At 48.6% G+C, this 21,641-nt stretch overlaps 1 protein-coding gene across 4 annotated transcripts in view; it reads left to right on the top strand.

Annotated features, from left to right (window-relative positions):
• The window catches only part of CORO1C (coronin 1C), a 48,663-nt gene extending 28,120 nt beyond the window's left edge, over window positions 1-20,543 (top strand). For all 4 annotated transcript variants that reach the window (XM_021285299.2, XM_065033575.1, XM_065033577.1 and 1 more), the window contains exons 3-11: window positions 6,064-6,186; window positions 12,314-12,443; window positions 13,958-14,139; window positions 14,721-14,840; window positions 15,423-15,527; window positions 16,667-16,812; window positions 17,179-17,236; window positions 17,328-17,573; window positions 18,078-20,543. In XM_021285299.2, coding sequence (XP_021140974.2) covers window positions 6,064-6,186; window positions 12,314-12,443; window positions 13,958-14,139; window positions 14,721-14,840; window positions 15,423-15,527; window positions 16,667-16,812; window positions 17,179-17,236; window positions 17,328-17,573; window positions 18,078-18,197 — 1,230 coding nt within the window. In that variant the 3' untranslated portion in view covers window positions 18,198-20,543. The remainder of the gene's footprint in view (window positions 1-6,063; window positions 6,187-12,313; window positions 12,444-13,957; window positions 14,140-14,720; window positions 14,841-15,422; window positions 15,528-16,666; window positions 16,813-17,178; window positions 17,237-17,327; window positions 17,574-18,077) is intronic.
• The last annotated feature ends 1,098 nt before the right edge of the window (window positions 20,544-21,641 follow it).

Here is a 21,641-nt window from a genome sequence, read left to right as displayed (position 1 = left end):
GGCTGTGGGTGACTGGTGCTGAGCAAAGCGTTACTGTAGAATATCACCATTAAACTGGAAGCTTGCAGGCTTTTAGAGTTGGTTTTCTTTGAGCCTTACCCCAGGTGAAACAGGTAACCCCCAGATAAAACTCTTCAGCCTTTGCTGGTGGGTACGTGCTGCTGGGTTAGATGCAGATGGGTGGGTGTTAGGGAATTAAGGAAGAGTGGGGGTTTTTTTCCCTTCCTTGAGAAATCTTTGCCGTTTGTATCTGCAAAGAATAAAGCTGCTGCACAGGGTTCCTCTTTGTTTCAGTTCCCCTAGAAAGATGCCCGCAGCGGAAAGTCGCGTTATGTAAGGCCTTCAGAAGAGGCTTATTCGGTCTCCTTTGGATGTACCTTTTATTAGATGCTTGCACTGGTGTGCCTGGCTCCTCGTTGCGCTCCCGTTGCCCAGGCTGTGATCAGACGGGTGCTCTGAGGCAACGAGCACGTGGGTGGGCGAGCGCACACCTCGGGAATGATCTTTGGGAAGGAATACGTTGTTCTGCAAGTGACACGCTGTCGCGTTCAATGTGCCATATGTAGGTTGTTAATCAGCTGTTCCGGGTCCTCATGCCTCCAGGAAGGACTTGGTGCGGGGGGGAATCATCCTTTTCTGAGCTGCGTGTAAAATAAACTCAAGAGATACCGTTCTGATGGGTTCGTTGAGGATTTGCAGAATTTTAGGTGGACTGCAGATGGAAGTACATGAATTAAAATGAGTTAACGTGTCGCTTCGGCTGCCGTGGAGCCATGTCAGTGCTAGTGCTGCAGCTCGTTTTTGTAGCAATGTCCCTCTAAGAGAAGTTTGAAGGTGGGACACTATGAAGGGCTATTTCCCCCTAAAATGTGGTCGGACTTCCACGCATCTCCACGTCGTTTTGAATGCTGGGTGAAGGAAATTAAAATTCAAGACAACTCTGTAACAACTGACTAAAAAGCAAGACGTTGGTGGTTTTAAAATATCCAGGTTATCTTGTGACTGGTGGAACTGCTAAATCCTGGTTTCTTGCAGATTTTTCGTCCATCTGCTCTGCATAGAGAGGCGTTGCCTCCTTTCTCCACTCTGAGGGGTTTCACCACTTAGCCCAGAACCTGGAACATTTAAGGCACCGATCAGTTTTCAGTTGAAAGTTCCCCATTTTGCTAACAGGGGAATTGTCTGCTTCAGAAATCGTACTTTAGGGACAGAACAAACAAGTGACTCTGTGTCTTTTTAATGTAATTTCTGGGCAGCAGGTCTCTTTGTTTCGAATCTCTGCATCTTCTGCCTGAAGGGCTTTCTCAGCTACAAGTTAGCCGGGGCTGAAATTTGATTTTGAATTGTGTTTAGAGCTTTCTTCTAGACATCAGCTGAAATACCAGAGTCATGCTGTGCACCCAGCACTGAGGTACAGGAATTAGCAGTTCAGGCTGGGTTTTAGGGGGTTGTTTGTGTTGCTTTTTTCAGGTTTTAAAGCCAGCATGTGAGTAGTTGATTGTTGCAGTTGAATCATTGAATGCCAGGTTGGAAGGGACCTCAAGGATCACCTGGTCCAACTCTGTTGGCAAAAGCCCAGTCTGGACAAGCTGGCCCAGCACCCTGTCCAGCTGAACCTTAAAGTTCTCTAGTGTTGAGGGAATCCCCCAGTTCCCTGGGGAGGTTGTTCCAATGGCCACTTGTTCTCATCAGGAAAAAATTCCCTATTGTGTCCCAGCAGAATCTGCCCAGGAGTAAATTGCACCCGTGTTTTTCTTCACTTTGTGCATCCATTTATGTTCAGAACAAGGACCTTTATTCTGTAGCACCTGTAATGTCACAGCCCTGCCACTGTCGAGGCGATAGAACGAGAACAGAAGCACCACAGGGGGATTTTCAGAGGCACAAGCGATGTTTGGAAAGCAGCATGCAGTTATCCCTTCAAGTCTCTTATTGCGTGACATTACAGTAGACCTTTTGGGAGTAACACTTTTCATAACCTTCCCAATTCGTTCTGGATGCCTTGATTGGTTTGCTGGGTGACTAATGGCTGTTTGCCCCGGTCATGGGAGCGCGATGCGTTTTTTACATCCTGCTGCAGCGTTTTCCCCCAGCCGCCTCCTGCACCACCAGCTGCTGCAACCAGTGCTGGGGTTCCATGGCTGGAACACGTTAAACTCTACTGGACTTCGTGAAACTTGAGCTCGTTGCGGGGGAAAAAAAATCACAATTTAGCTGAGAAAAAGGGAATATTTTCTCTAGCAGAGAAAAGGTACTGGTGGGTTTGTATTTCAGGCTTTGCAGTGATGACCTGATTTGCTTCCTCAAACTTTTGCAAAGCTGGGAGGGGGGAGTTGCTTTTGCTTGTGCAACTTGATGCCACTTCCCTGTTTTAAATGGGGATCTGAATGAGCACAACCAGGGGCTGGGGGAAGCAGCTGTTCTCCCCGATATTTTTACCATAATCCATGAGCTGCTTCCTGCAACCAGTTGCCCTTTTCTGGCAGAGAAGCCACCATAAGGCAGTCAAATTAATTCATAAAACTGCCACTTTTAGGAGCAGTTTTCCTGTGACACTTATCTGGCCCTTCTGGATTTCATTACTTTTTTTCTTTCACATCTGTCACTTTTTTTTCCTGATCCAGGATACATGAAAGCACTAAATGAGTTCGTTCGGTAAGATCATCTCACCACCTGTTGCAGGGCTTGAATATTAAGTGTGCTCCTAGTGAACACCATCCAGCATGTTAATAGTAATCCTCAAATTCACCTTTTGGATGACTTTTTATGAAAACACAACGCTGAGTTTCAGGAGTTGTTACTGTGGTGTGTTGCTCAGCCAGAGTTGTGATGGATTACGTGGAGGATTTAATTTCTTGAAGTCGTTCCGAGTTAATTTTAAGCTGTGTATCAGCACTTGAGATTTATTTAAAATCCTTAACTAATTAACAGATTACATTTTAAAAATAAATAAATAACCCCCCAAACCTGCGAGTATTATGGTGGCGTGAAAACACTCCTATTTGGCAGCAAAGCTGCGAAACCTCATGGTGTCCTTGTGGCAGAGGCGTCTCTTTTCAAAGGAATTGTACTTAGAAACATTGAATTCGGTCATTTTACTAACTGGTGTTTCATTAATATCCTACTGCAGGCTTCTTGGTCTTTCCCTTTTGGCAAAGCCCCCCCAGATATTGTTTTTTAAAGCTGTTTTGTGCATGGTTAATCCCGCCCGATGGCATGAAAGGGGGGAGCGATGCTGGGAGGAGGAACCTGCGGTGTGTCCTGCACAGACGCTCGTTACAATTCGGTGGCAAAGTAACACATTTGAGTTAAAAACCACTCATTTCTCACCCTGCTGGGTGCTGGGCGGGAAGGTGTGCTGGGCCAGGCCCGGGCTGGTGACCCGGGTTATTGTCCTGTGACACCCCACCCTGTCCCAGTCCCCTTTGAAGGGTCAGACCTGCTAATAAAAGTGTTGTTTGTTTTTAAACGGAGCAGATGAAGCGCGTGTCCGAGCGTTGCCGAGCAGAGCTCTCGCCCTTCGCTGTGTGCTCAGGAAAGCACCGCAGTTTCCTCCGCCCTGCGAAGACGGTTTTGTGTCTCTGACCGCACGTCAGCGGCTTCTCTGAAAGCGCTTGAACTTCTTGCAGCTTGGAGCACTGCTGCAGCCTTTTACACTCGCCCGTTCTGTCCCTCCCCATCCTTATTTATTCTCATTTTGCTGTTTTGACACTATTTGTGGACGCTGGTGGGCAGAGGAGTCTGTTCTCGTGCAGCAATGCTGTACCCAGGAGTAGGAGTTGATCTCGGCATCTCCCCCAGCCGAGTCTTCCTCTGCCAGCCCTGGGTGCTGCGGTGTTGGCAGCAGTGTGACATCTCTTTTTTTTATACTCTGCTTGCATGGTTTTGCACATTTTTGTGAATAAATATGCTTGAAGTTGCTTGGAGTTATCGCATCCCCCACGCTCCTCCTAAATAACATCTCGTTTTCCCCACCCTTGCTCTGTTCCCTTGTTAGAACTGGTTTTTGTGTGTCACTGGCCACATCCAGGCAGGAAAAGGCTGAGCTTTGCAAGTGATGCTGGTTGGCAGCTGTTCACCTGCAATGTGGTGCAAAGGTATTTCTGCTCAGTTTGGTTTAACTTCTCCTTTGTGCATCTGCTGTTTCTTCTTGATCCGGATGGCTCTGGGCTGAAAAATGCATCGTGTCCTTGTCCAAAACAGCCACACCTGTGCATCCATCTCAAGTTCCTCAGCTTGGTGACAAGGCTGAGTTTTATTCTAGCTTGGTGACAATGCCGAGCTTCACCTGCTGAGGAACCACGCTGAGCCCATGGCTGGACTGCTCCCTTCTGCTTTCGGGCATCGAGAACTCACATGGAGCCTCTGTCATCTCATTTTCCCTGCTGCCCATTAGAGAGCTAATGGATGTACGAGATAGCTGGTTTAAAAAATGAGCTGGGTTTTAGGTGATCAAAAGCAGGCGGTGGGGCTGCCTGGTCCCCGCTGTCACAGGCACTTGGCTGCTGCAGCTCCTGGTGTTCAGGTTCATCGTGATCAAAACTGAAAGGTGAAGTTTGTGGTTTAATTTGCTCAAATTGATTTTTTTTTTTCCCTTCCTCCCTGCAGTAATAAATTACTGTAAAAACTCTAAACTAAACTGACAAGCACTTGTGCAGCCTGCAAATAATTACCGTAGGCTCGTCTTAGAGGATTACTCTGAGCCTGCCTGGGAGCGAGATCAGGTGGTCACTCAGCATCACAGAATTAGTCGCATTTTTTCTTTTGGTTTAGGTCTATGTTTGTATCTGGTCAGTAATGCGACTTCTGAATTATGTTTGCCTGCATATGCTCTGCATGGTTCTTTTTTTTAATTAGATAAATTAAAGTGGATTGACTATACATGTCAGTTGGGTGTATTAATTTTTTAAATCCTATTTCACATTGTGGCATCCAAGAGGGATTACACAGATTTTAATTTTTGAATGTCTGGTTTATGGCTTTTCATCTACAACACTTTCACTTCTAATCATTTTAAAAGCATTTGAATCACTGAGACAGGCTTTTTTTTGAAACCTAAATTTTCTATTTCGGAAATAGCAGTGGTTTTGTTTCTCTAACTTTGTTTAGATCTACATCTTGTTGTGCTGCTGGTTGAGGTCTTCAGGTCAGTGGTTTTCCAAAGCCAGTATCCAGCATTATTCCGATCCTTTGTACCTACGACAGCGTTGAATAGGAACAGCCTTGCGCGTGGAGATGGGTGGGAGGCATAGATTACGAGATGCAGCTTCCAGGGCTGGGGAATGTCACCGCGGAGTGGCGGCAGTGACATACCAGCCATTTCTTCTGCGTGTTTAAACACGAAAGACGACGACCCGGTCCCAGACCTCTCCCTCCTGTCTCTCTTCTCCCACCGCTCAGGAAAAGGCCATCACAGCATTCCCTGGAAACAAAACCCCTCGGAGCAGGACTTGACCAAGAGAGATAACGAAGATTAGAGTGGTTTTTATTGCCTTTCACATGGCGCAGCTGGGGTGTTGGGTCCATCAGCGGTTTGGGGGGGTCAAGTGCTTTGGGGTGTTAAGAGGCCCCATCAGCACAATGTAGATCCAGTTGGCGAGGTTTTTGTCTTTGCAACAACTGCGTTGGCATCACTAGATTTGTCTCATTTCGAATTAATTCAATTAAAATTCTAGCTTGGTTATCTTTAGCTGTCACCGGCAGTTGTTGTGAAGCGCAGACAAAACCAGAGCTTCACTGGTTGGGCAGAGTCCTTTTCCCAAAACGCTGGGGACAGGCAGAGGGACGGCGTCACAGCAGGTGCTGAGATATGGGCAGCAAGGCATCTCTGCATCCACGAGGAGCCCAGCCTCGGAACCTTGTCTTTCACCATCAGGAGTTTCCAGCTGGTTGGTGCTGGAGAAGAGAGTTGCTAATTTGTTTTCTCTACCAATACATGATATGATTCAAATTTCATGAAACTCTGAATACTGAGAGAGCTAATGGGGCATTCGGAAGGATCTTCCTCCACTCCGAGCTGCGCTGGCTGTGTATTACAGCTCTGTTTGTTGTTTCCCCCCTCAGACAGGCAGGATTGACAAGTCCTACCCCACAGTGTGTGGCCACACAGGACCGGTGCTGGACATCGACTGGTGTCCCCATAATGACCAGGTCATCGCCAGTGGCTCCGAGGACTGCACCGTCATGGTGAGTGTATTTGCTTTGTCTTGCAGGGTGGGGTTTGCTTCATGCTAAAAATGCGGCTGCAAAAGACACTTGTATTTCTGAAGACATCTCTTGTCCTGATGCCAAGGGCAGAGTCCTTGCTGGTACCATGATACCATGCACGTTTTGTCTTGCTTTAAGAAATGATGCTGTCTGGGCTGCAGGGCCTAGCTAAAAATTGGAGCAAAAATAGCAGAATGAGCTTTATTACCTGCGGAACAGCAGAATTTGGACTCTCACAATTGGTACTTTCTTGTCGTGTTACTGTTTGAGAAGGTGCAGCCTCAGACTTCCAAGAAGAATCTCTTCAGCACTGAGACGGACTTGGCCCATGTCTTCCTGGCTTTGTCTTCAATTGCTTTCTGCTTTTCCTTGCCCTGGGGATTTGTCTCATGTTTGGGAAGAGGAAAGAGAAGCGTGCCAGTCAGTGCTGGGAGGTGTTTTGGTTTTGCAGAAGATGGAGGTGGTTCCTTACTTCAGATATCCTGATGGATGCGGTGGGAAGAGGTGGGGATTGGAGGGGAACAAGCCCATCAGGTTTCAGAATCGCTTCACCCCTTGATTTAAGGGTGGGGCTTAAATTTATTTCATATACTTGCAGGTTGTGAGTAGATGTCAAAAGGGCTTTTAAATGGAATAAATTAAAAATAGTCCAAATTCTGCACCTGCCAGCCTTGGTCCTGAGACCTATTTTACCTCAGTCAAGGCCCAGTGAACAATAGACGACCTTGCTCCGTGATGGATGTGGAATCCCGCGTATGCAAACACAGCAGAATAAGTGAAAGAAAATCCTTGTAAGATGAAATAATGCCAAATAACTTCAGTGATCTTTGGCCATATTTAGAAATGCTGTAGGCTGAATGTTATATTGAAATCTTATTATAGATCATGTCAGATAAATTCCTTTGCTTCTGTTCATCGTTAAAATGTTTGGGAGGGGATTCATCCCAAGAGGATTATCCTGTGATCTCTCAGTCTTGGAAGCTGAAGCATGTTAACGAAATGTGCTATATTTAATATAAAACAAAACAACAAGCTTCTGTGTTTGTAACGTTCGCTGCTGGGTTAGAACTAAGCTTTGGAGGATGCAGCAATGTTCTTCCAGAAACCAGGATCCAGAAGGGCTGTGAGTCGGCGTCTGAAACATGAGCATCGACAGAGAGTCCGTAGCTGCCGCCTTGGAGGCAAAATAAGTCGCTAATCCATGTGCAATGAGAAGTATGTTGTGAGGCTCCAGAGGGATTGAATTATGCAGAAAAACCAACAGTGTTCAATTACAAGTTGTCCAAATGCTCCTAATGTAGACACAAACTCGTCTGTGAGAATCTGAGCCTACGAGTGCCCAGACGAGCTCCGTGGGTCGCGCTGGGTTTGCTGTGGCTGCTGCTTTGTCTGCACGCACCGATGGGAGGGACGAGCTTCCCCTGCGGCCCTGGGGGCAACACGCGTGCGGACGAGTCTGCACGCTCGTGTTCCTGCATGGGACGGGTCAGCCTGACCATGTCTTGATGGAAGCAAACAGTGGGAAATAAAAATGAGTCCTCGCTGCGCTCGAAGGAACAAGCAATACGCAGCTCATGGTGTTAGGTGCGTGTCAGCTGGAGGTTTAAAATGCGGTGAAGCTGAGTGCCAGCTGTAGCGATGGAGAAAGCAGAGAGGACTAGCTAAAGAATCATCAAATCGTGGAATACCAGGTGGGAAGTGACCTCAAGAATCATCTGGTCCAGCCTTGAAGTTAAAGACTTAAATTGAATTTCTTGTTTAGTGTCATGGAACTTCTGGTGAGAAATGATGTGTCCCAAATAATTTGGGATAGTTGTTGGCTAGACAGAGATCGAGTTTGTAAAGAACAACCTGGCCTGGGCTATTTGGAAAAAAACTGGATGAGCTAGTGGGCCTCCCCATTTTTAATTGCATTTTTGTCCTGGCACAGGTAATTTAGCATCCTGGTTTCTTTGCTTTTCTTCAGTAAAGGTTTTGGAGTCCTGTTTCCTGAACAGCCTGGCACTGAACACACCTCACTCGAAAGGACCTGTGGTTGTTCAGCAGCTCCAAACTCTTCATCAACACAACACGAGAAAAGGGATGTGGCAGAGGAGGTCGTGTGGCTTTCTGCACGAGGGCCAGCTGATTTGTGAGAAATACCCGATTCCCTGCAGGCACCACTTGGAGCTGTCTCCAGCCTCTGTGCTGCGCAGGGAAGGTGAACTTGGCCCTTTCGACAGCTAGAAGCATTTTCATATGTATAAAACCTCAGATTTGCAGAAGGTGGAAATACCCATTGAGCTGCATATAAACCTTGAGCAGGTTCTGGTGTTTGAGATCCTGAGACTAGGGGTTGAAATAGAGGGCTGGCTAAGAAAGATCGTTTTCTGGTACCGCTGGGCTTTGTGGCTTTAGAGATTTAACTATTAGCAGCTGTGTCAAGATTTGTGTGATGGGAGGTAACTGACAGGTGTGATCTGACAGTTTCGGATGATGCACTCATTTATTTTGCTGTCGCATCTGGTACATTCAGAAGTGACGTGGAGGCAGAGAGGCAGTAGATGGTGGGGTGATGCTCAGGGCAGCTCAGCCTCGCAAGGTCACCTTTGTGCAGGTCCCGGGGCTGGTGGGTATGAGCACATCGCTGGTCCCAGCAGAGGAAAAAGCAGAATGGACCCCACCTCCTCCACTCTGAATTGTTCTCAGGAAAACATCCTTTAAATCCTTGTGGTGTGCAGATACCTTCTGTGGCCTCTGCTGGTGTTCTCTTTGAAGAGTGGATTTTCTTGTGCCAACAAATAAGGAATTTCTGAAATATTAATGGTGATGGTTCTACTGAGTGACTGTAATTTACTGCAGGTTTTAAATTCGGCTAGAAAACGTTTGATTATATCAAGGCTTGTAGATGGTATCAGGTGTCCTTTCTCAGATATGCAAAATTTGCTCCGTCAGAAGGTGAATACTAATAAGACCACATACAATGGCCAGAGTAGAGTTTGTCTGATTGAGCGCATTGTTTTAAAAATTAAACCATATTCCTTGCAATGGCCGGGGACAGCAGACTGGTGGCAGACAGTTGAGATGTGGTACCAGGACAGGATGAATCAAGACTGGCTAGTGGAGGAGGTGGTCTTGTAGCCATGAAAAACAGGTGCACAAAGTGCATTTTCCTGCAGTGACACAGGTAAAACCCAGGGCTCAAACTCATTTCTTTCACATGTAATGTGGATTTAGGAGTTAATGTCATTTCTAGAAATTGACTTAAAGGTCTCTGCAGGTCGGTGCAGAGCCAGAAGAGATGGGTTTTGATTCTTTTTAAAGAGTATAAAAAGGGTGCTGGAAAAGTTGGCTTTATTTTCTTCCTCACACGCTGTTTGTGCAAAACCTTTTCCCGTCCTGCTCTTCCTCTGAGACCCAAACCTCTCCGCACCACCGTGCCGTGACTTCACTTCCTCCATCGCAAACAAACCAGCCATTTTAACTTTAAAAAACCCCACAAAACCAAACCAAGCAACCCCCAAACCCCCACAGGTGGGAGAGCTGACAAACTTACCGATGTCCTGTTAATCTTGCGATGTTTCCAGGTTTCCTTTCTGTGTTCACCCCAAGTCCTCACTTTCCGCAGGGTGGGTCCTGCTTCAAAAGTGAAAGTGCCTGAATTTGCCCCGTGAATCTGATTTCGCCCCCTGCCACGATGGGCTCCCGCCCCATGCTGGAATGAGTGGGCCGGGGCTCTTGGGATCACACCCCAACCTGGCACACTCCTGGGTTTTGGGGTTTTTTTGCAATACCAAGCAGGATTATTAAGTCAATAGTCTCTGTAGTCTCAGAGGATGACGCTGCTCTGCAGCTGCTGTGAACTATAGGGGCTTTCCCTTAAAGAAAAAAAGAAAATCTGTCCTCTGGAGGCTTTTAAAAAATTCTTTTCATTTGTATTTTGCCTCATATACCTCCCTTTCCTTTCACACCCCCTGCCCTCACTGGCTTGCCTTTAAACTTGGTCCTGGAGTTTCCTATAGCTCATAAGTTACTTTGCTATGAAGTGCTTGCTCCAAAGGATCCCCACACCGTTCCCGGCTGGGACAGTGCGGATCAGAAACGGGGAGCTCGGGGACACGGGAGGACAGTTGGCTGCAGGTGTTGGAGCTGCTCTGACCCTGCTGCTGTCCCTGCATCCCCAGGTCACACTTGGCCAAGAATCTCACGCTGCTTCTCAGCCTTTTTGTGAATAAATTCAGTGTTTTACCTGCCAGGCAGAGCTGTCGGAGCCGAGCTGCTCGTGTCGAGCATCCCGTGGTCCCTGCGCTGGTGTCACCTCCCGTCCCTCTGCTCCAGAGCCCCTGTCTCCCCTGCCTTGTCTCTGCTGACATCTCCCAGCTCTCATCCTTTCTTTCCAACCATTTTACTGGTTTAGGTAATAATCTGTTTTCTGCAGCATTGTGTTCTGCCTACAGCTGTGAATGGAGGTGGCTCATCGGAGGGATGTGCCACTCCTGACGTTAAATGCAGGGAGCAGTTTTAACAGATGGATATTGAAGTTCTCCCATCAGCAGGTGTGTTTTCAACTGTTGCTGCTGTCAGGTTGTTATTCCCTGACTGGCAAGTAGAAAGCTGCTTCTTTACAGCTTCTAACTGGGTTTATCTGGGCAGGTGAGATGATTTGTTGCCGTTTGCAAGACGCATTGTGTTTCAGCGTGATGCTCCCGTGCTGTGGCTGTGGTTGCTCGCAAAGCTGGTGCGGAACTGGCAGGACAACGTTCTGCCTTCCCAGGCTGAACAGCTCTTGTTTGCAACCCAGTTTTAAAATGTGTTTGCTGGTAAAAGCCCTGGTTTCTGCTATCTGGGTGCTAGCGCTGTTCTGTCAGGCAGGAGGAAAAAGAGGGATTCTCAGCCCTGGCAGGGGAATTCTCTGCTGACGTGATGAGTCTGTCGCAGGTCCTTCGGTCGGGATGCTGAGGCTGCTGAGAGCTGCACCACTGAAAAGTGAAATAATTTTAGGGTTGTGCAGAGGTGAGCTGGTACGTGCTGAGAATTTTTGCATCTCGGAGGTTTCGATTCGAGCAGCAGCCGCCCCTGCGAGCAGGGAGAAACTGGGATTAGTGCAGAAACCCGTGTCGCTGTCCCTCACATCAGTCTGCATCGGTTCGGAACCACGCTGGGCTCGCATCTCCCGGCTCCGAGAGCTGCTTGGGCACCCTGGGCAGCTCTGCCCAGCCTTGTCCTCCAACAACAAAAGAAGGCGAAGCAAATGCGCTCTAATGCTGCCACCTAGCTATAGGCAGCTATAATTGCTCACTGGCGGGCTTTCCATTCCATTTTTAATTCACTACACGCAGGTCAAACTCAGTTCAAAGGCAATTGTCCGGTGCTGAATCGCAGGCATAGTTTTGGCAGGGCTGGTTCTACCTTGGGGCACGGGCGATGGGTTTTATCTCTCCTATCCTCGGTCCGTGCCGGTTGCACAAGCCGCTTCCTTCGGTGCATAAACCCGCTGTGACCCCGCCACTGGAATCCCAGCGCTCTGCCAGCCTTGGGGTCTGTTCCCCTCCTCATGGCACTTTCCTGGAGATGTTTGCAGCAGAACTGTTGCGCAACCACGCAGGCAGAAACCAAACAGGCAGTTTGCTGTATTCCTGCAACGCTAACTTGGGCCGATTTAACCTTTGCCAGGAACAAACTGCTTTTCCCCAGTTAAATGGCATCTGAAAAGAGGCTCTAAACATAATGGAAAACCAACTGTCAGTATTTCGAAAGAAGTTAAAAGCAGTCACCGCTATAGCTGCGTAATTTGAAAAGACAGCAGCTTGTTCAGATGGAATTGGAGCTGCAAGGTGAATTTTTTGGTGAATCCTTCTCAGGCAGCACCTGACACGAATGGACCTCTGGACACAGTGATAATGCGCTCGTTGTGGTGTAAGTAGCTGGTGGTTATTTGCTGGAAGGATGTTACGTGCAGATGACCCAAAGGTTTTTTGGTGTCCGGGAATGATTCTCTCCCCATTTCTCTCTTCCTGTTTATATCGAGAGGTGACAACTCAGCCTTGTGCTGTGGCAAAGCAAGTGGGTCACACGCTTTTCTGCAGGGATGGCCCTTGGCTGACCCTCTTTCCTTTTCCCTTCCCAGGTGTGGCAGATTCCTGAGAACGGGCTCACGCTGTCCCTGACGGAGCCGGTGGTGGTGTTGGAAGGACATTCCAAGCGAGTTGGCATCGTGGCTTGGCACCCGACGGCGCGCAACGTGCTGCTCAGCGCAGGTACGGGGGCTGCCGGCATCTCTCCCGCGCGTTTCGCTTGCACACCGGGTGTTTCGGAGAAGAGCTTGTTGACTCCTTTTCCTTCTTTACCAGCTGCTTTGGGGCTGGTGAATCACAAGACTAATGGCAATGGGAACAGCGGGACACGTGGCTCACAGCCCCTGCCTTGGCTCGGCCTTTTCTTATCTTCGGTTTACAGGAACGAGGACCAGGAAATTGTCTGGAGGCATGAGTTACAGTACTAAAATTGTTCCAGACTTTATTTGATCTGCAAGCTTCATCTGCTGATAACTGTTTACATCTGCACTCTCCTCATCCCTGTTTGCATATACTTTAAAAAAAGGCTCAACTGTTTCTCCTTTCCACTGATCCCCACAAGGTATCCCAAAGTCTGTTCCTTCCACGTGTTTTCATTTCCAGCATTTCCAAAACTGTCTCCTTGACTGGTACGGTCTATGCAATGAGATTCTTTAGACCTCTGAAAACCAGTCACATCATTATGGAAATAAAATGAGTAAGTCATTATCCATTAGCACGGTCTGAGGCTTTTACAGCATGACTTTAAGGCTGGAGCCCAATAAAAGCAGAAAATCTGATTTGGTTTTGATCTGGTTTCTCCAAAAATGCTTGGACTTCCTGACCTTGTGGCACTTAATGTAATGAAAGTCAGTGTGAGAACGTACCAAAGAGAAGGTGATGTTTCCTAGGTATCTCCCTCAGGCTCCTGTGCTCACAGGCAGCATGTGTGTGTCCACACAGTCCGGCCAGGATTACTCCTGAGAAACACAGAGGAGAAGCGATGCTGTCAGGTCATTCCAGGGTTCCTCCTGGTGACAACAAATTGATTTGGGATGTCTTTCATCCAAATTTATTTGATTGGGGATCAAATTTAATTGATTTGGGATGCCCTTTGGGAGTTTAAAGTGATTATCTTTTGCCTTGTTACATGTTTTCACACCTGATCCTTAGGAGAAGTTGCTCAGTCGCACATTGTGCTTTCCTTCCCTTACCTGATCCCCCAGTCCTGTTCTTTATGTTGCTGTTGTTGTATCTTGGGCTTTAATTTTGTCTTCTTGCTGTCTGGTCCTTGAACAAAACCACCCAGCCGAGAGCTGTGTTGATAGTCCCTGTGGAAGTGCTGACCTCAGCTTTCACTGCCTGCCGTTCTTTTTTCCCTTTGTTGTGCCGTTTCTCCTGCTGCCACTTTGCCTGTTTTCCATCCGTAGCACTTGGACTCGTTCTGCCACACATCCCCCTGACCCGAGAAGGTGGTGACTGGCTGCCAGCCAGCGTTCTCACACACCGAGATGCAAGAACATCGCCTCCTTGCCCTTGGCATCTCTTGCTCTGTATCCTGCAGTTGAACCAAGACCCAAGAGCTCCTGCACAAAGCTTCTGCTGTAGCAGTGTCCACAGACCTCCATCTCCACCAGTACCTCCTGCTTTTCCTTCCTTTTTTCTTCTATATACACCAGTGCAGTGATTTTTAGCGTTTTTTTTTTTCCTATTTTTAGGTTGTGACAATGCAATCATCATCTGGAACGTGGGGACAGGTGAAGCCCTCATAAACTTGGATGACATGCACGTGGATATGATTTACAACGTGAGCTGGAATCGCAATGGCAGCCTAATCTGTACAGCTTCCAAAGACAAAAAAGTTCGAGTTATTGACCCCAGGAAACAAGAAATTGTTGCTGTAAGTTTGCGTGATAATGAAAGAAGGAACTGGGTTTTGCTGCAGCAGAGAGTTAGCAAGAGCTTATAGAGAAAGAACCTTTTTTGCTTTGTTTATACCATGTTTAGTTGGGTTTTTCGAAGTGAGGACAAAATTACAGGAGGGATAGCAGCGCTTGAAGGATTTGTCTGGGTTTACTGGGATTAGTGTTTGAACTAGGATTTTAGGGCTCGCTTTTAAAACCTGCAGGAGTGTAATTCCACATCTAATCCTTTGGTATAATTACAGTTCCGAAGTTGTGTACGCAAAGTGGAGATTTAGCAGCCTGTGTATGTGTCTTAGCTTGCAAAGAAGCCTTCCTCCAGCCTTGCGAGAGGCTGACAGGCAAAGCTGAAACGCACCAGGAACGACCACTGCTTTTGTGGTTTAGTGATGGGTTTCTTCCTTCAAACATTGGGCATAGTTAGTTGGGTGTTGCTCCTTGTAGTCGGCATCCTGCATGGAGGAGCAGTGTGTCCTGCTGGGGATTCTGTGCCACCAGAAGAGAAGCCGTGTTGGGCTCCGTGCTCCTTGCTCCCAGCTGACCTGTACATCTCTTTCAGGAGAAAGAGAAAACCCACGAGGGAGCCCGGCCCATGCGAGCCATTTTCCTCGCCGATGGAAACATCTTCACAACCGGCTTCAGCCGCATGAGCGAACGGCAACTTGCCCTTTGGAATCCTGTAGGTTCCTGTCCCGTCACTACTTTATTGTTGTAACTAATGTCTGTGGAGTTACCACCCTGGACCTGCAGTCACCTGCTAAATCAATAATTCATATACTTGAGCATATTCCAGTTCCTGCCCGCTCCTCCTGTGCCAGGAGGTATTGCTGTTATTTGGGATGGATGTTGGCTCGGTAAAGGAAATGAGTTATTTTGTACCGATCCCATCTCAACCAGGAGCAGCTTCCTGGCTGGGGGAAGGTCCCTTCATTCTATACATTACACATACAGAGCAAGACAGCAGCAATCCCATCACACTGACACAAGACACTCACTAATGTGACCGTGTCATGCCTGTCCCTTGACTTTGTGAATTTTCTTGGGTTTTGCTTTTATTGCATTTTGGGATTAGAATGTCCTTGGGGAATGAATAAGCTTGCGAACATTTACAGCATTTGTTATTGTGACACACAGGTCCCTCAGGGCGGTGAAGACACCGCTGTATGTTCACTAGCTACAAAGAGCTGTTAATAATGTAGAACCTGTGTTAACATGAACTTTTCCAATTTCATTAACGTCCCTGGCACTTTTTTATTTCCAGAAAAACATGGAGGAGCCAATAGCCCTTCATGAGATGGACACCAGCAACGGGGTCCTGCTGCCATTCTACGATCCGGATACCAACATTATTTACTTGTGTGGCAAGGTAAAGAGAAGCTCTAGGAGTGACTGTTGAACAAATGGTGCCTGTGAAATGTTCCCCAAGTGTCCCCATGGAGAAAGGGAGAACCAGAAGTCGGCGCTGCAGCGATGGTCTGAGCTGCAGGCAGATCAGGCTGCTCTGAAATGGGTTTGATCCTCACTCAGCCTCTGCCCTGGGAAGCTCTGGTGTGTAACTGGGTGTTTCTTTGAGGTGGATTTACTCAGGTAAAGCTGCTCTTAATGCAACAAGTCTGATACCATCATCAAAACACCTCTTGTTGGTGTTGACCTGAGTGATTGTCTGTTCGTGTGGGAGGAAAGTACATTTTAGATGTTATCCTCCTTGTGCTTGAAAATGGTGGAGCATGCAGCAACACTTGCTGTAATTTTGCAGGGTTAAATAATAGAAAACTGGAATCATGTGCTCCTTTCCAAAAGCAATTTGTAGGCACTAAGTGCTCTGAAGTGCCCACTTCTCGTGCCACAGCTTTGGAATTAGTACAAATAGGAGCCAAAGATAAAATGAACGAGTAATTACAAAGGAGGATCCATACAAGTACGTTCAAGAATCCCATCTCTGTAAACAGCTAATGGGAAATACTTGTTTTATAGCTGCTCCCTCGCCTGCTGTGTCAGAGATCCTAGTGTAGCAGCATTGCCAGGAACCAAAGAGAAATTGGTTTCTAGCTGTTCTGCCTGCCAGGGGCAGAAACTTTACCTTTTTCACAAGGGGAGGTGTGCAAGTCGACATCCCCAGTCTTGAAGCATGAGCTCAGGTCGGTATAAAATACCACGGTATTTTAAAGAAGAGCACTTATCCCTGAGCAGCTGTTCAGGGGCTGTAGGTGGGTCACAGGAGGGATCTGCTTTGTGGTGGTTCTGCTGCCGTAGGGACAGTGAACGCAGCAGTGCGCTGTCTGATCGCGCCAGTGGGCGGCAGCCCGAGGTGAGACACATTTGAAGGGTAAACAATGGGTTTAAGCCTGAAAAAATAATCTGTAACATGTGCATTGCTCTGTGAGGGGGTTCTGGAAGGAAAGGCCCTGGGGTGAGAGCAAGGGCTGCCTGGCCTGGCGGGGAGCAGGCGTGTGGGCAAGGGCAGCGCTGGCCCCTCCAGAGCGGTTCTCCTGTCGATTCTTGCAGGGTGACAGCAGCATCCGCTACTTTGAGATCACAGATGAATCCCCCTACGTTCACTACCTCAACACCTTCAGCAGCAAAGAGCCGCAGAGGGGCATGGGGTTCATGCCAAAGAGGGGCCTCGATGTCAACAAGTGTGAGATTGCCAGGTAGGGCTGCCGGGGGGTCACGTTGGCTTCACAAAGCATCCCGTACAAGTTCAGCCGTTTGGAAACGGAAAGTCCTGCTGTTGGAAAGACCTCTCTGCTGTTGTTTCTGCAGTTGGGGCCTGTGACATGAAGTGATACTTGTGCTGGGCATAACGTGATATAACCTCAAAATACACTGGGCCTTAGGCTGAGTCTGTTATAAATCAGTGAGACCTAGCAGAATACGTTGTCTGCAGAAAACTCAGCGTCGGGTTGGTTACAGCATGCGCTGTCAACATATCAGTGATAAATTTTTGGTGCCAAAACCGAACACAGTTGTCCAGGTGTCCACACATCTGAGTCCCACCTTTCCTTTTTCTTCTAAAGGTTCTTCAAGCTTCACGAGAGGAAGTGTGAGCCCATCATCATGACGGTTCCTCGAAAGGTGAGCGCTGCGTGTTGGTTCTGTGGTTTGAAGCCAGGTCATGTCTTCCAGCCCCAAAGCGTTTGACCAGTTCGTCTCTTCTGGCTTGCAGTCGGACCTCTTCCAGGATGACCTGTACCCCGACACCGCTGGCCCGGAGGCAGCTCTGGAAGCAGAGGAGTGGTTTGAGGGGAAGAACGCCGATCCCCTCCTCATCTCCTTGAAGCACGGGTACATCCCTGGCAAGAACAGGGATCTCAAGGTGGTCAAGAAGAACATACTGGACAACAAGCCCGCAGCGAACAAGAAAAGTGATCTCATAAATGCTCCAAAGAAAGCAGCTGATGCCTCAAACACTGTGAGTAAAATTCAGAAGGTTTTGGGGATGGTGGCCCAAGATGTGATTACGAGGGTGCTGCATCTTCAGCAACAGCTGTAACAGAGCTCAGGCATGGATGATTTGAGTACCTGGGTGCCAGGGGAGGTTCAGATTGGATCTTGGGGACAATTTCTTGCCCAAAGGGCTGTCGGGCATTGGAACAGGCTGCCCAGGGCAGTGTCCCTTCCAGGGCAGTCACCATCCCTGGAGGGCTGAACAGACCAGAGATGAGGTTCTCAGGTTCATGGGTTAGTGCCAGGGGTGGGTTAATGTTTGACTCGATGATCTTGAGGATCTTTTCCAACCAAAACTATTCTGTGGTTCTGTATTGGCCCAGTATGTCCTTGCTGCTGGGGACGCTGGTCTGTTTCCTGAGTGTCACCGTTCCCGTGGTGCCCGTGCTGGGTGCACGTTGGAGCAGCCTTGGGCTTTGCAAACTGTCTGCGGAGTTCGAGCAAACCCACCTCTTGTCTTGTCTTCCAGCAAAACGAAGCCAAATTGGATGAGATTTTGAAAGAGCTGAAATCTATAAAAGACACGATCACCAACCAGGACGAGCGCATTTCCAAGCTGGAGCAGCAGATGGCCAAGATTGGGGACTGAGCGGGCGCAGCGCCGGCCCAGGCACATTCCAGTTTCCCCAGTTCGGCAAGCAGCAGCGTGCAGCATTCCAGTACGAGCTTTCCTGTTCTCCTAAATTCACGTCAACGAGAGCTGATGATTAAAAGCCAAGCTTTTTAGTGATTTTTTTTTTTTCCCTGATGTTTTAATGAATTTATGTGACTGTGTCAAACAAGTCAAGAAGAATAAGTGCTACTTTTACAGTATTTTTTTTTCCAGATGTTATGAATTCTTGAAAACAAATCCATTCTGACTTTCAATGTTGTGCCCAAATATCTTTTTCTAGATGTAGGGACCAATGCCACATTGTTCTTAACCATTTTTTAAAGTTGCCAAAAAAAAAAAAACCACACAAAAAAAAAGTTGCTTTTTATTTTTCTTATTTGCCACTTTGCAGTATTTGTGTTTTAAATGGAAAGGGACAGCACTGCGTGTGTGTGCGTGTGTGCATGGTGGGTGTTTATACTGTTCTCTGAACAAAACCGAAGCTATTTTGTACAAACCCTCGATTTTGAACAATCAGGTCGGTTTGCTTTGCATTGTGGCCGCGGAGACCGTACGAGCTGCCTTTCCTGCCTCCCTAACGCGTCCTCACATGACAGTTTAACAGTTCCGAGTAGGGTGATCCGTGCCACAAAATGCCTCTGCTTCTACACCCTGAAGAACTTTCAAACTCGCATCATGTTGCCGTTTTAAAATAGTCCTGCATTTTGGATTCCTCTCGCTGTGCCCAAACGGGCATGTTATACTCGCCTTTTTGTTAATTTTATTTTGAGGCAGGAGTTGCTGTTGTGCAGGAGATGTGTGTGTATCTGTGGAGGACACCGGAGTCCCCGGGGTGCCCGTTCCATGCGCGCGTTCCATGCTGTTTCTGCACCACCGCGCTCTTCAGCTCGTTGACTTTAAGAAAAGCTTTTAAAAATCCGTCAGCTTGCGATTCTCTGGCCCCTCACAAGTCCTGAAGTTAGGAATTTAGACCCTCCTCCCAAAGCAGCATCAGCGGTGGACGGGTGACTTTATCATGACGGGTCTCTGGAAATAAAACGCCTCCGTATTTTTTTTTCTCTGCATCATTCCTGCCTCTCCCACCCTGCTGGAAAACTTGGCATGAAATTCCATGTTCCCGGATCAAACTGGTGACCTCCAGACCCCCCGTCTTCAGAGCGGGAGGGACTGGGGAGGGTGGGTTTGAGGCCAGTTTGGGGCACTGGTTTCTCACCTGCTCCCTCAGGGAAGGGACCCCGTGAGCTCATGGAATTTCTTGTTGGTGCCTCTGCTCAGCAAACTGCGGCTCGGGGGGGTCTCCCCTGCGAGGGGGGTCCCTGGGGCAGGGATGGGTCGGTGCCACCGTCCCAGTACAGCCAGTCCCTCCGGTGCCGGGGAAACCTCAGCAACTGGTGTCCACTTTAAAGCAGGCAAAGGCACTGGGGGTCTGACAGCTGCTGCACTGCCTGTCCCAGCTGGGATCAAAGGGAGAATGTCCCTTCGGCCAGGCTGATCTGTTTTATTGGTTTGTTTTGATGTTTTTTTTTTTCCATTAGGTTAGCTAGAAATCCTCAAATTCACCATTTTTCCCAGTGTTTGCATGTTCAGAACCTGCAGGTTGAGGACTGTGTTCTGAGGGATGTCTGGGTGTGAAGGTGGAACCGCGATGGAGCTGGAGAGGCAGCAGGACGGGACAGAGGAGACAGCGGATGTGTTAGAGTTGTGTGGCGTGAAAGCTTCAGACAAGCAGGTTTTCTTTGTTCTGAGTGGCGAGCGCAGGAGGGCCGAGTGTCCACATCCTGTGCCTGTGGCCACTGACGCTGGATTCACGGGCCAGACGCTCTGCGTTATTTGAATGTTCGGTGACGTTTTTGTATTGCAGTAAATGGCTGAGATGATGTGTATTTTTTTTTTTTTTTTTTTTTGTTTGTTTTAAAAAGCCACCAAACGCGATGCTCCCCCAAATGGTGATCTCTGTGCTGATTCGTATGTGCGACTTCAGAGTTGTGTGCTTGGGGACCTTTTCTTGTTTTTCTAATTGGAGGGAAATAAGTTTTCTGAGACGCTGGATTGCAATGCCCGGAGATCGGTGTGTGGTAGACGGTCCGAGGAGGGCGGAGGAAAAGCCGCCCTGGTTTTTCGTTTCTCGCCTGTATTTTATTTAAATGAACTGATGCCTAGCCAGGCTCAACCGGAGTCAGTGCCTGAAGCTTTTTGTAGCCGTGATATCCCAGAAGAGAACCAGCGAAGTCCTGAAAGATGCGCTCTTATAGAGCGGCCATAGTATCTGTCCAAAAAAATATTTGCTTCCATTTTCAAAAGATAAAAGTCATTGATTATAAACTTCCTCTGGTTTGCTCTTTCTTTGGCTCTCTGCGTTCTGAACCCACCGCTCCCCGTTAGCACCTGCATTGAGGTTTTAGCAATAACCAGGTTATTAAATGATGGTGTTACCGTTACAGCCAGTGATGGAAATCCGAGTTAGTGGGTTGTGGCTGAGCATGGTCTGGTTTTGGGGACCCCCAACTTGTGTCTGCTCCATCCCAGGGGAGCTGGGGCCCATCCCTGGGGTCACACGTGGGATCACTGGTGATTTCCCTGCGGATGGAGCCAGGAGTTTGGCTGGGGGTGGGATGTGTCAGGGGGTCTCAGGGTGACGTGGTCTGCAGAGGGAGCAGCACTGGCTGGAGCTGGCAGTGTCGTTCTGCTTCTCCCCAGCTGAAACCCCTTCAAAGGCACAGGAAACCCTGCAGTGCTCAAAAGAGCCCGGCCTGGAAACGGCATCGCTGCGTTCCTGTCCAGGTTGGACGTCCCCCTGCTCTCACCCTGCGTTTCCCAACCACCTCTGGCTGCTCCCAGCACCCAGTGGGACAGGGATGCTCTTCGCAGGGATCCCTGGCCCCCCTGCACGCCCCAGGGGATGCTCGTCCCTCCCCTGCAGCCCTGAACCCCATTTTCCGTCTGTGTTTTTCCACGAGTGACCTGGGGCCGGCAGGAACCGGGACCTTCCTCCAGCTGTCAAGGCTGGGAAATTTCGGGAATGGTTGTGGTGAGTCCAGCCTGCACACGGGGGTTTTGCAGGGAGCCAGGGGGCTGTTTTGGCCCGGCAGCAGCTGCGGATGTGCTCTTGCAGCACCTTCCTGCGGCTGCACGTCGCTGGTGCCCTCGCTTGGGGTGGGGTGTTCCTAGCAGAGCCAACACCCGGGACCCCCGAACACCCCCCAGAGCTGCTGGGCTGATGGCAGCTGTGCCAGGGCCATGTGTGCAGGGACAAGGGCCCTTCTGCAAGTGCTCTGCAGATGTACTGAGCCAGGACCTCAACCTCCTTCTCCTCCTCCTCCTGCGCAAAGGCCATTTCTTGGGGCTGGGGTTCCCTATGTCCCCTCTTGGGGCACCATAACCCCCCCAATCCCATTCATCCCCACACCATGCCCGCGGGGG

Source organism: Columba livia, chromosome 17 (genome assembly GCF_036013475.1).
Source record: "Columba livia isolate bColLiv1 breed racing homer chromosome 17, bColLiv1.pat.W.v2, whole genome shotgun sequence".
NCBI lineage: Eukaryota > Metazoa > Chordata > Aves > Columbiformes > Columbidae > Columba > Columba livia.
This window is presented reverse-complemented; position numbering and strand designations above follow the sequence as displayed.